The sequence below is a fragment of the Battus philenor genome, unplaced genomic scaffold, assembly GCF_028537555.1.
Source record: "Battus philenor isolate CCGP_79_NKW_IND1 unplaced genomic scaffold, ilBatPhil1.0.hap1 SCAF_13, whole genome shotgun sequence".
NCBI lineage: Eukaryota > Metazoa > Arthropoda > Insecta > Lepidoptera > Papilionidae > Battus > Battus philenor.
The window spans coordinates 12490726-12503812 of record NW_027181675.1 but is presented as its reverse complement, the minus strand read 5'-3'; the positions used below and the strand labels follow the sequence as shown (position 1 = coordinate 12503812).

Below are 13087 nucleotides of genomic sequence, written 5' to 3'. Positions count from 1 at the left end.
AACAAGGTTGTTTGTCCACTTTGTACAATGCAATTTATGTCAAACTTCTTATTCAGAAAGAAATTATGTATATTTTTATTCTACATATGGCAAATATGGGAGACAATAAAAAAGGAATAAGATTTTAAAATGGCGCTAATAAATATGTCTGCTTAAAAAAAAGGATTGGGCCATTGTTCGCGGCCGCAAAGGCCATGCGAGGCCGCGAATTCCAGAGCGCGTTAACTCCATACAAGCGCACGTAATTGGAGTAAAAAATGACAGTGAAATAAATTGTATATAACTGGAATTCTCGGTGACAGAAATGACGATATGTTACCAGTATCAAGTCCAAAAATATTACTTACTCGCCTTACTTATTTAACATTGCAACATGTCGACACACTTATGAGTTCCTCTATTCCATACAGTCTTACTTTAAATCATATCATCAATTGTATGCAGCCGGTAACATAAAGTAACTGTGTTCGACAAAGTTGTAAAAGCCAGAAATGCTAACAACGGAAATAGTAGCTGTAAAAGTTCAAAAGCCTGAAAACCTCACAGCGACAGACAGCGATCGAATGCAAATCTAAACCGTGATGTTAAGAGATCCTCTCTCAACTTTTATATTGATACAACTGAACAACATAGGAGAAGAAGTTAACACCTCTCTCTGACAACAGAGTTGGTATCGCTTAGTCTATACAAAGACGTCAGGCGTCTGGTTGGACCTGGCACCAGGAATCCCTAAGCCTTTTTTGAGTCTGAGGTACTTTTACATTATTAGAACCTGCCAATAAACCTTTACTAGAAAATAATTTTACAATAATATTTTAAAAACTAGCTAAACAATTTGTCGCTATATTAATAAAAGTAACAGGAAACATTTACCATTGACCACGTTTAGCAACGTACCATACCATGATCATAACAGGATCGTAATAGAAACGTATCAGGCAAAAACGTATTCTTTATAAAGAGTTAGTTAGTCTGTGTCCATTAGACCTGCAACATGTCGACTACAATATTTTACCGCAGCTGATACGCTCCGTGCATGAAACGCGACGATGCTGGTCCGTGACTAAACGGTCTAGTGGGCATATTATCAAACATTTCTACACAATATATACATTACTCGAGTTGCATACGAGAACAGATCTGTTTTAATCCGTTTTAGTGGGCATATCAGAACGTGCCTGACACGTTACTAATACGGTCATGGTACGTTAGTGCGACGACTCCTTAAGAGTTTACAATCATCTAGTAATCGGGACTCACCGATTGTAAAACAATAATCTTTTTAACAGCAGAATTAAAACGCAAACCCAGATAAAAGATTAGATAAACATTTATTAGATTAGATAATGTCGTATATACGTTTCTGTACGTTAAAATAGTGTAAAATCAGGAGTTATTATAATTTTAAATTTGGAACTAAGTGAAACAAACACAAATATATAAAATATATAAAAGACCATGAATTTCTCACCTGCAACTTGTTCCTCCGTGAGGCCATATTCTGACTGAAATAAAAAAAAAACTTTAATATTATGATTATCTTAGCTGGATTAGCTTAGCTTATTTGGACTTAGCTTAGTGGATTCATAGTCAGGCTTGTATATATTATAATCTTAAATACACATAGATATTTTTTGTCATTTCTATCTTGAAGCATCGCTGATTCTCGAGGGTTGTTACCATTGCATTTTGAGGAAAAGATCGAAGTAAACGTTTTCTTTTATAGTCTAAAAAAAGGTTTTTAATAAAGTTAAATTAAAATAATTTGGTCCATTGAAAAGTACAAACATTTCTATAAAATAAATAGGGGAGACGGCTTCGTTAAGACCGCTGGGAGGCGCTGGATGCAGGTCAATTTCATCCGGTCCTATTGGAAGTCTACGAGGTAGGTCTATGTCAAGTACTGGACGCCCTATTATTACTATATTCAGTACCCTTTTTAAATGAAATTGAACGCAGTTTTTGTAACAATGACGTGTCATAAAATACTCAAATTGTTTATCTTGGAGCGTATAAGCTAACAATGATTTTTTTTAACAATAATCTAAAAGTTCGGCAGTTTTAAGATTTTATTTTAAAGCCATCATGTCCGCTGCGTTTTTACTTATTGTCGATTAATCAACTTAATTTGGGTAAATTAAGTGGGATATAACCGAAGCTGTCAACCCGAATTCCATGTGATACTAGTCTTTCTGATCGTCGTCATCGTTTCAGCATTACGAAGTCCACAGTTGGACACAAGCCTCACTTATAGATTTCCAATACGACAGGTTGGAAGCGCTCTGCATCGTCTTTGGACAACCTTAACAAGATCGTCTGTCTACCTCGTGTGTAGACATCCTATGTTGCTGTTGTCGGTCCTTGGTCACTTTAAGGCCCCAGAGGACTTGTATTCTGCGCTTCATGCGGTTTGTCCACACCTTAACTTACGAATACACTAGGCTAAGTGGGTTACGTTCGTTCTTTTTAAGATCTCTTCATTTCTCATTCGGTCTCGTAGAGAAATCCTGAGTGTTGTGGTCTCTTCATGGTCAATTGAGCGAATTTAAGCTTGCCAATGAGACACTTCTTCTTCTTTTTAAGGCACTCAGGTCTATCGTATATTAGAGTATTTTAATAAGCACAGAAAACCAAATGGAAGCACTGTTCTCGTACTTTGCAATACTCTTACATGTCTTAATTAATAATTACGAACTTATTTGCATTATCCTAAATTACTCAACCAGCCTATATGGTTCTATTTAATGTATAATTTATAAGTAAAAATTTAAAGATTTTATGTTTAAAAGATATATCATAAATACATCAATACAATAAAAAAGACAAACCACAAAAAAATTAACCATAATAATTATTAAATCCTTCGTTATAATTTATATGCAATATTGTTATTACAAAAACCTAAATAGTAAACCATGTGCGAGTTTTAACACGTGTATTCGTTAATATCTTGATACAATTGTAAATACGGAATGTAATAATAACAAACATACGCACTGAGATCTGTCGAATCGCCAAATCTTTAGTGATACGCCGTATTCTCCTGTACTCTTTATTATAAATTTCGTCTGTTGACTCCGTTTCTGCCATTTGTCCCGAATTTAGTTTTTCAACAGAAACACAACAATAATTACAAATTACACAGTTATTACACTAATTATAAAATAATTTCATCAAACAATCACACCAATTTTAAAGTTTTATAAAAGAATTCTTTCTCGTAACTCCGGTGCAACACAGTTATGATAATTAAATAAAACACTTTAATAAACTAGAAAAGTTATTTACGTAAATAAAAATAAATAAATTAATTCGTAAAAAATTGGTGCCAAATATTAATTTGATTTTAATTTCAACGCAACTGGATAAAGATCGCAGTGACACGGCCGGCGCGACATTGACAGCTGTTATATGTAGACTATATTTAAATTGGATTTTTGCACTATAACAACGCCTGGCGTTTGTTCTACAATGGCGTCAGATTAATAAGAAGTATTTTCATTAACTTTAAACTCTACCGAAGCGGCGGCGATCTTTTGTGTTAAGTTTTCAATTTATATAAGGTTTGTTTAAAACATTAAGATTTAAGATTAACCCTTACAAAATTGACGCCAATGTTGATAATTTATTATTAAAGCATCAGGTTATATATAAAATAATATATTGCTTATATTATTTTATTAATAGTTTATTTTATGTTTATTTAATGTTACGTATATTGTACATAACAGATACAAAATTTTATTTTGAGTAGTTTTAATTTAAATTCAATTAATAAAGGTATAAATTAACATGTGTTTTTACTTTAAGTTTTTAACACTAAACTTCACTACAGTTAGAAATTTACAGGAAATCAATATCAGGTAAGTAAGGGGTCTACCCAACACGGAAAAACATGGCAAGGGGTCTACGACACAAAAAAGTTTGGGGAACTCTGGCCTAGTCCTTAGTCCCTTGATGAATAGGTCTGTGTGCACACATACTCAATATATAACGCAACACATACATGCTTGTGTATGTGTTGCGTGCTATTTGTATAGACGTACACTGACACAATTCAGTTTGGATAAATTAAGAAATGTTTTCAAGTGTGTGTCTATTTATAATTCGTATATTATTTTTTTAATTATTGATGTTATTGTGTGTGTGTGTACACACACTTTTTAAATATGTAATAGCCAGGTTAATCGATTAGTTAAATGTGTTTATTTAAAATCACCACTCTACAATTGAACGGGCGACAATAATTTATTTTTACAGTTTCCAATCGGTCTTGAGGCGTTGTACGAAATATGCGTACACTGTGGAACAGATAAATATTTCCGCGATCTTGGCACAAACAAAATAGCTCGGAACGTTTTAGTTTTGGCGGGAAAATTATGGATACGTCAACAACGCGTTACATTTGTTGATTTTTTGTTTAATTTTCATCTTTTTCACAAAGACGTAAAGTTTATTATAAATAAAATGTTTTCAACGATATGTCGCATTTGAAAACATTTCACCTAGTTTAAATATTTTTTGAGGAAATAATTATTTTCATTAAAATTATTATAGGTATGTAAATTTTAATGCGCATTTTATTTGTGTTACGTCTATTTTTATTGTTTAAGTTTTTGAAACAGATTCAATTTATGCGTTCATAATTGTTAAATTTGATCAGCACTAAAGTATTCATTCGAATGCATTTTAAATAGCTTACATTACAATTCCTTTTCAATGACCTTTGTTTATAGTTTCATATATATATACATCAATTAAATACATTCTCAACATATGATTGAATGAGTCATGTTCAACGTTTTCATGTAATACAGCGTGTGTCGTGATATATGATAAGATCTTCCAATCAGTCGTGTTCCTATTTATATGTATATCCATGTTTCGTTTTTTTGTAATAAATATTTTTATTATTCATAAATTTTAGAAAAGCATATTTCTGAATATAAATGTTGGGTTCAAACTCATATTAGTGTTTTATTATATTGTTCCCATTTTTACAATGCCTATAAAGACTATATTAAACAACGCCATCTAGTACATATCAATTAAATTCAAATATTAGTGTTAGTTTTTAACAGTAAGTGACGCTGTAATAAATCAAAAAGTGTTTGTGTATAGAAATTGATAAATCTCTTTGGAATAGTTTTCTGCATCTTAATTAATTTATTGTTTACAGGAGTTCTAAACTACAAATTTACATGAATGAATACAATGCGTACCTATTTATTGACAATGACTGTAAGAAAACAACTAGAGTTGTTTATCACATTGTAGAAAGTAGTAAAACGAGTTTCTATGTTATAGGCACAGTTGCTAGTAAAATCACTAAACTGTATTCGTAAAAAGTGGTTAATAAAACATTTCTTCCATCCTTTTACAATTGACTTTATAGACTCAAATAACTATTTAATTACTTTTGATGTATGCCGAATACATGATTCACTGTCAGTTTCTAAGTTTTGTATTTCAAAAATAAAATTTTCGGTCATTAATTTCGTGTTTCCTTCACTAAATGTTTAAAAAAATCCGTCTAATAGCAGGCCATGTCTAAGGGTTTACAACAATTTACATGAGAGTGTAAATTGTTATGTAGTGAAAGTTTACTAACATTTTACCTTCGTGTAAATGCATCCTTAGCTGGTTTTCACGACCAATGAGAAATGTTGATCTTTTTCTAACATAAACTTCTATTGTACCTACTCACTTGAATACGTAGTCCTTAGGTATTTAATTTAACTTTAAATATTGATATAATAATGTTTAAATAATATAATAATAATCCTTAGATATTTAATTTAACTTTAAATATTTACGTTATTACCCTAAATTACTATTATTACCTCTTTACATTTATTCCGTATGAAGTCACCATTTTGAAATACGTTGCGTTGATTTTTTTTTGGAATGGGACTCGCTAATTATTTCTGGTAGTACAGTCTGCAGGAATAAAAAAAAATTTATGTTTTAAGTCCTACTTTTTAGAATGGTATTTTCATACTATATTATCATCTATGTTTATAGTTTATAAAACAATGGATCCTATGATAGGATGCCATATATTAATTGACAGCAAATGAACTACTCATGCCCTCCTTGCCTATAACCAATTACTTTGTATAATGTATTGTAATCAATCATTAAATGTTTAGTTGACGTCGTAGGTAATTGAATAAACTAGACCAGAACGACGTTATGCAAGACAGCGACACGATGCTGACAAGCCGTAAAACAGTTTCCCAGAGACGTTATTAATAAAGTCTGCCATCTGGTGCGGTTGGCTTTTAACGAGTTCTCTCACCGTGTGCTCAACTCTGATGATAATAAAGTGTTTTTTATGATACAAGTGTAATGAGCATGTCAGTTTCATCGGGGTATTTACACTTATTCACATAGTTTTAAAAAAAAAATTGTCACATCAATAATCACCCGATGTTTCTTGTTGATGCACATGTTTCTTCTTTTCAGTCGGTAGGCGACCATTGCAAGGCATAAGTCTCCTCTTCAATCGCAACGACGACCTATCCTGCGCTACCCACATCCAGCAACTCCTTGCGACCTTAATTATATCGTCGGTCCACAAACGGGGGGGAGGGGAAGGTGGCTACCCACGCTGCGCTGGCTCGTGGTCGAGTAACATATATTGTCCTGACAATTTCGCAAGTTGAAATAACAGTGGCCAGGCTAAATAGCTCGCAGAACAGAAGCCCGTTAGAGCCTTAAGGCTCTGGAATGATGCAGCTTAGGATAGTCCCCTTGTAAGGTCGGAACACCGTATTAAAGTCTACATAAAAGTACCTACTGAATATTCAATTTTCGAGCCATAAATGTAATGAAAAGATTAATTATTTATAAAGTTTATTAGCATAGTTTTGTGAAGCAGAAATTAATCTATTAAATAAACACTTACAAGCCTCAGTAAGCAGTATAAACCATGAAATGAAATAAATTTAAAATACGAACTTTTTCTCTTACCTATAATTTACCACGTTTTATGAGTAGAATAAAATTATGTGAAATCGAATTCATAATCGAAGACTGTAATTTCAAATGACTTACAATCTCAACACTTAGAGTAAAAATTATAATGCGATCGTATAAATTGTTCTTGGATTTTATAATTCGCTCTAGAGTTTACTCGACGCTCTAACACCGGACGGTGTTCGTCCATTTTATTTTTAACGACGTAGTCTCTGCGAACGGAATTTAAATTCTTTTTAATCACCGCAGCGCTCGGATCTTGTAGAATTACCTTCGTTATTTATCCGACGGGAATAAGCATTTGTTTTTATATCATTGTACGACTGGCGAGAAGGGAATTGTTTCTGAACGATAAACATTTCAGATTCGTTACGTATTTCGTTTGCAGTATCATAACAGCTTTACTCTAGCTTACGATGTTTATCTGTTCGGAACGTATATATTGTGTTAATGATATAAAATAAAATCTATTTACCAACAGTGGTCAAAGATGTCTAGAAAAAGCCGGCCTGTTAAGGGACAGAAATTTGAAAATGTGTTGCACACAGTCTCTTTAGTATGTACACGTGGTGAGAGTACAGTGATAGTCCACTGATGCATCATCATCTTTAGACAGACCTATTAGATAGACCTGTCAGGTATACGCACCATAAGGTCTGGACGAATAAGTCTCCCAGAGGCATCTGGTAGGGCTATTCAACCAAAGGTTATCCATGGTTATCCGAAAAGGCCATTGGTTACTAATTTCAGATTACATTGCATATCCGAGACGTCTAATAATTTTTATTAATACTAATAATTCCAAGGTTTTTAAGTAAATTCCTTGTTTAAAAATTTAAAGCTTTAGAGTCAAATTCATCAATCAAAGACAAAGAATCCTACTTGTAATATATTTTATTAATTTATTTTGTTTTCTGTTTAATGAAACCTTTTAATTACAAAGTTTCATTTTCAAAGTGTTGCTATGCTTCTCTTCTAAATAAAATAGTATTTAAAGCAACACCAGAAAATCAATTGTACATTGATGGTACAATGGTGTTTTTTATTTTATATAAATATTAAAAATGTCACTACTCAAATGCAATGCTTCAATCTTTCGACGGGTTTTTGTTTATTGATTGTTTTACCAATTTTGATCTATACTCAACACTTCAATAGGCCGCAAATATTGACGTGTGCACAATAAATGTTTTTTAGAATAAAAACAGTAAACCTTTGACAGTTGGTTTCAGAGAAAAAAAAAATAATAATGTATTTCAAGTATTACTTTGCTTCTATTGTGCACCGCAGAACTGGATACAAAAATATTTTTTTTAATTAAGAACATTGAAATACAGTAACTCTTTTCATATTTAGTTTTAGGAAAAGACTAAAGTATGATATTAATAATAGCAACAATATTGAAGGAGCCTAATGTATACTTAAGTATAAGGTCTTGTGTCATTTTTCTATGTTATTTTAAATATTTTTTTCTTTTCATCTATTTTCCCACTCTTGTTTCTTCTTATGACTTAATATCTACTAACACAATATCGTTTTTACTTTCTATGGGTTATTACTTTTAGCGTGTCCTGCAAATTCTGGACTTTATTGTAAAGACATCATCAGCTTAAGATTTTATATGGGTTTAGATTAATAAAAGACGTAAAACCTATTATTGAACGATCATATCATTTCAGCCATAAAACTTCTACCGAAGACAATAGAACCAGTTGAAAGCGACCTGCTTCCAGCTGTGTTGGTCCTGCAGTACGTTTGCAGGTCTGTGGTCTCCATCTCAGAATCTTTAAGCCCTAGTGGCTATTTAATCTGTACGCTTTTTTCACAAGAAATATTATCTGTGTATTAAATAAAAGAAACTTGTTATTTCTGTAGTAACACTTACCAAATTGATTGTTACTATCAATTCGTACTGCTGATGCTTGTGACCCTTCTTCTTCTTCCCCTGAGGGGTTTTGACGGCAGCTGCAGCCGCTTGCTTGGGCGGCGCAGTCTTTGCTGCACCTTTCTGTGCTGATGGTTTCACTGGTGTCTTGGGACCTCCTTTTGTCGAAGCCCCTGTCAAAATTTACAAGTGTATTTGTAAAAAGGTTAGATTCAAAGTTGAGTTATATACGATTCAAATTATTGCACTTAATAATAAATTCAAGATAAGATGGGTATGAGTAATGCATCCCTGTACATCCCAATAAATTTCCAATAAGACCTGTTGAAAGCCGCCTGCGTTCAGTCTCTTCCGACTACCTTAAAAAATTATTTGTCCGTCATGTAGGTGGACGTTCTGCAGCGTGCTTAGTCTATGGTCTCCACTTTAGAACCTTAAAGCAAGTAGCCATACAACCTGCCTACTATCTATTCAACTTGCCAACCCATTGGGCTATTTCGATTATTTTTAATAGTCTAGAGTTATCATTCCTGATTTATTTCGTAGAGAAGTTCGTTTCGTCGAAATGATTATGGTATATCCCCTCATGAATATCTTTGAGAAAGGCCATGCAATGGATATTATATGTGCTAAAATGACGAACACACGTTGGTGTCAAACTTTTATCTTAAGGCACTGAAGTATATATAATAAGAAGATGTGTAAGAATTTGTCAAAGATGTATTTAAATTGTTATTTTTAAACTTAACTTTATTGTTTAACAGAAATATAGAATATTAAAACTCAATATTACATCGTAGCAGTAGAACCAAAATATACAAACAAAAACATTGCGTGATGTTTTACTACTAAAACAGCGAACTTATTGACATACTTAATATTAAAAAAAAACTCGTATAACATTTGACTTGTAAAGTATAATTAGGAAGTGACTACGTCAAGTTTATTTTGAATAAGTCTTTAATAATTAGTACATCAATAGCACACTAAGATATTTTTTATAAAAGATTGAAATAACAGTAAACACGCTATTCTTACTCTAGAGTGCTTTGTTCCGAACGGTATAACGTGCGTATGTGTGCGTACGTGTTGACAGATCCGAGAAGAAGTAAGCGCATAATAAACTGAGGGGTACTCAAATATATATATATATATATATATATATATATATACATTCTTTGATAATTTTTTAAGAAAAAAAAAAGAAGATAAATATCTAAACATATAAGGAATCTTATTGTAAAAGCACTGTCTAGAAAAAAAATTCTCAACGAAGTCGAGTCTCAGGTAAACAGTGTTTATGATACTGCTATTTAAACTGTGCAGTGAATTCTCTATATCTTTGGACAGAGATGAAGCCTATGCCATTCAGTTGGCGTCTACGGGCAGAAACGTCCCCACAATAGTGTACCATACGCATAATGCGAGCTGTTTCAATATTCACTACTGATTGTATATTTTTTACCGTGAATACTCCTGAGCTGAATCTATTATCCTGCCCGGCAATATGAGTGTTCCACCGCATTTTAAAATCTATTGTTACATTCTGTGTATGTTTGAGTGCAAGCGAACCTATTCAACATGGGACCGTATACAAGCACGCAGGTATTCCATAGGCTAATTGTGTTGAGTGCGTAAATTTAGTTAAATTAAAGCTCATCACCTTTCTGGCAAGGCGGTGTCGCTTTTTGTCCGGCGACGTTTTTCTGATTGACGTGACCTCCACCATCCGCTGGTTTGTTTCGTGCCTGGAAGCAAATAGGATCAGTTAAAACGTGTCCGAATTTTAATTAAATAATAATACCAATGGTTAAGATAAATAATCAGGTATGAAAAGATCTATGGAAGAACGAATGTTATTTACACAGCGGATTTACAAATTAAAATGTCATAAGCCAGGCCGTATATATTCTGCGCACTATGAAGAAAATGACTACTTTCTTTTATGTATAGAGTGCACAGATAATACATATTTATATTTAAATATATTATCAGTTTTCTATTCAGCTATAGACAGGTCTCGTAGTAAGCAAAATAAATTGCCGCTTGAGTTTCAAAGTTCTGAAGTGAAGACCACGGACTGGAAGTGTGAACAGTGTAAGGCGATTAACATAACAAGTACAGATGTCCTTGTTAGGCTTGTCGGAAGACGATGGATGCAGGCCGCTTCGAACTTTTCTTATTTGAAATCTAAAGGATGCCGGGAATATGTCCAGCTCTGGACGCCCTACGACTGAAATTATGATCCATCATTATGACAGCCGATAGACGCCCACTGCAAAGCCTACTTCTCCCCCAAAGATCGCTACGACAGCTGGTTATGCTCTGTTCTCATCCAGCGACATCTTGTGACTATGAATTATGATGATAATAATCAAATTGTAGTTTTACAAACACTAAATTAGATATACATAATTTTATAAAACTGCTCCAAAAAGACCTCGCTTCTGTTTCGCGCCTACTTTAAAATTTGGAATACGGCCAGAGGTTTAAGCGTTTAAAATCAACAAGATAAGTTTTGTAGTCAAAGAAGACTCGACTAGGGAGTTTCACACAGTTCCCCCTTTATCTCGGCCGTGGAACAAAAGGCAGTTTCTCAAGCTAAATTTTTAAAAAGTTTGCAGATTTTTCATTGTTACCCTAATGTCAAATGTCATTGTTATTAAACAAAAGACGTAATTGTCGCGTTAGTACATAAGATAGTGTACATTCTCAAAGCCAGTACAAAAGAAGGTATACCATCTTAACGTTGTCTTCCCAAAGACGTAATTAAAAAAAATAAAAACTAAGGTCGAGTAAAGAAATAAACAGGTATATAAAATAACTGTGATATGGATAGAGAGCATATTCAAAAATTTGAATTATAAGTAAATGTTTTTAAACATAAATCAAATGAGAATTGTAAAAAAAAAACATAAATAAACACACAAAATAAAATGCATAAAAAATTTAATTTTGTAAAAAGTGTAGCGAAGGATGGACGGTGATACATAGAAGGTATATATAAAAGTAACGATGAAATTATGAAAGAATGAAAGAAAAGGTGAAGGAAGCAAGAAGATAGAATGCCAAGGAAAATACCATATATTGTTTCGGACGAAAGAGGAAAAATAAATAAAACTATTCTGAAAACCTCAATGAAATCAAAATATCTGTCCCAAAAAATGAAGGGGAACGACAGGTCCCTAAAAACGTGGGCCGTAAAGAAAGCGTTGTCTTCTCTGTTATGTCATATACCTCTTTGTCATCTGTCGTTACGACCTCATTAGTTTTAACCCTGTTTATCGACTTATGTACAGGTGTGCCAAAAATCGTTCAAATTTCAAAATTTAATCGACAGTAATGTTACGTAACTTTCTTTCTACAATTGCGTAATTTTTAAGCCCATTATACCAGGATCTAGTTTCAATAAGATGGCGTTATCCCATACATCCAAGTAGGCTTTAGAAGTGGTAAACAAAATGTTTAGTGATGAACTGATATCGCATTAAGAACATCATTCAGAAATATATAAGATACCTCTTAGTTTCAACTTTTTAATTAAACTAAGTCGATTTTAAAATTTACATGCAAGTAATCGAGCAAATGAGGTTATTGACAAATGTATGTTGCCAGTGATGACATACGGATCCGAGCGGGTTGTATAAGAAGGTTCAAGGTCATCTAGAAAGCAATTTCTTGCGAGATAGAATGAAAAATGGGTTGATCCGTAGGAGTACCAATGTCACGGATGTATATCAAAGTGGTAGTGTCAATCTTCTGAAGTGATAATGGGCAGGGCACATCGCCTGTGAAGCTGAAAGCCTGAGGGTCTGGAAGGTTCTCGAGTGATGACCACAAGCTGTTAGACGCAGAGTGGGTGGGACCCCCACTACGTGGACCGACGACATAGTTAAGATTGCGGGAAGTCACTGTATGCGTCATAGTATTGACTCTGTGTTTGGCACTAATCGGTGTAACATAACTCCTGAGGATGCCCCGTGGAGGGGTGAAACATGTGTTGAGTAATTTGGCGGTGGCGGTTGTGTGATTCGCATTGTTTGCCGCATGCGCATTTGTCAGCGGGCTGGCGGGTGGTGCACTTTGTTGCACGACTACCACTGCATTTGCGGAAGTGGCTAAATATTGGTCCTTTTCTTACTTCACTGTATGCGGGCAACGTAAGACTGCTGTTTGTGTTGATCTTTGGGACCTTTTGATTTCCTGTGAGAGCGTCTATCG

General features: G+C 33.6%; 1 protein-coding gene across 4 annotated transcripts in view; it reads right to left on the bottom strand.

Annotated features, from left to right (window-relative positions):
* The window catches only part of LOC137933226 (calmodulin-like), an 82887-nt gene that overhangs the window by 23229 nt on the left and 46571 nt on the right, over window positions 1–13087 (bottom strand). For 2 of the 4 annotated variants that reach the window (XM_068777081.1, XM_068777083.1), the window contains 3 exons: window positions 10530–10614; window positions 8867–9039; window positions 1472–1505 (listed from right to left, as the gene is read on the bottom strand). In XM_068777081.1, the coding sequence (XP_068633182.1) occupies window positions 1472–1505; window positions 8867–9039; window positions 10530–10614 (292 nt within the window). Of the gene's footprint in view, window positions 1–1471; window positions 1506–2997; window positions 3377–8866; window positions 9040–10529; window positions 10615–13087 lie in introns of those variants that run through there. The other 2 variants (XM_068777084.1, XM_068777085.1) reach the window with 2 other exon arrangements.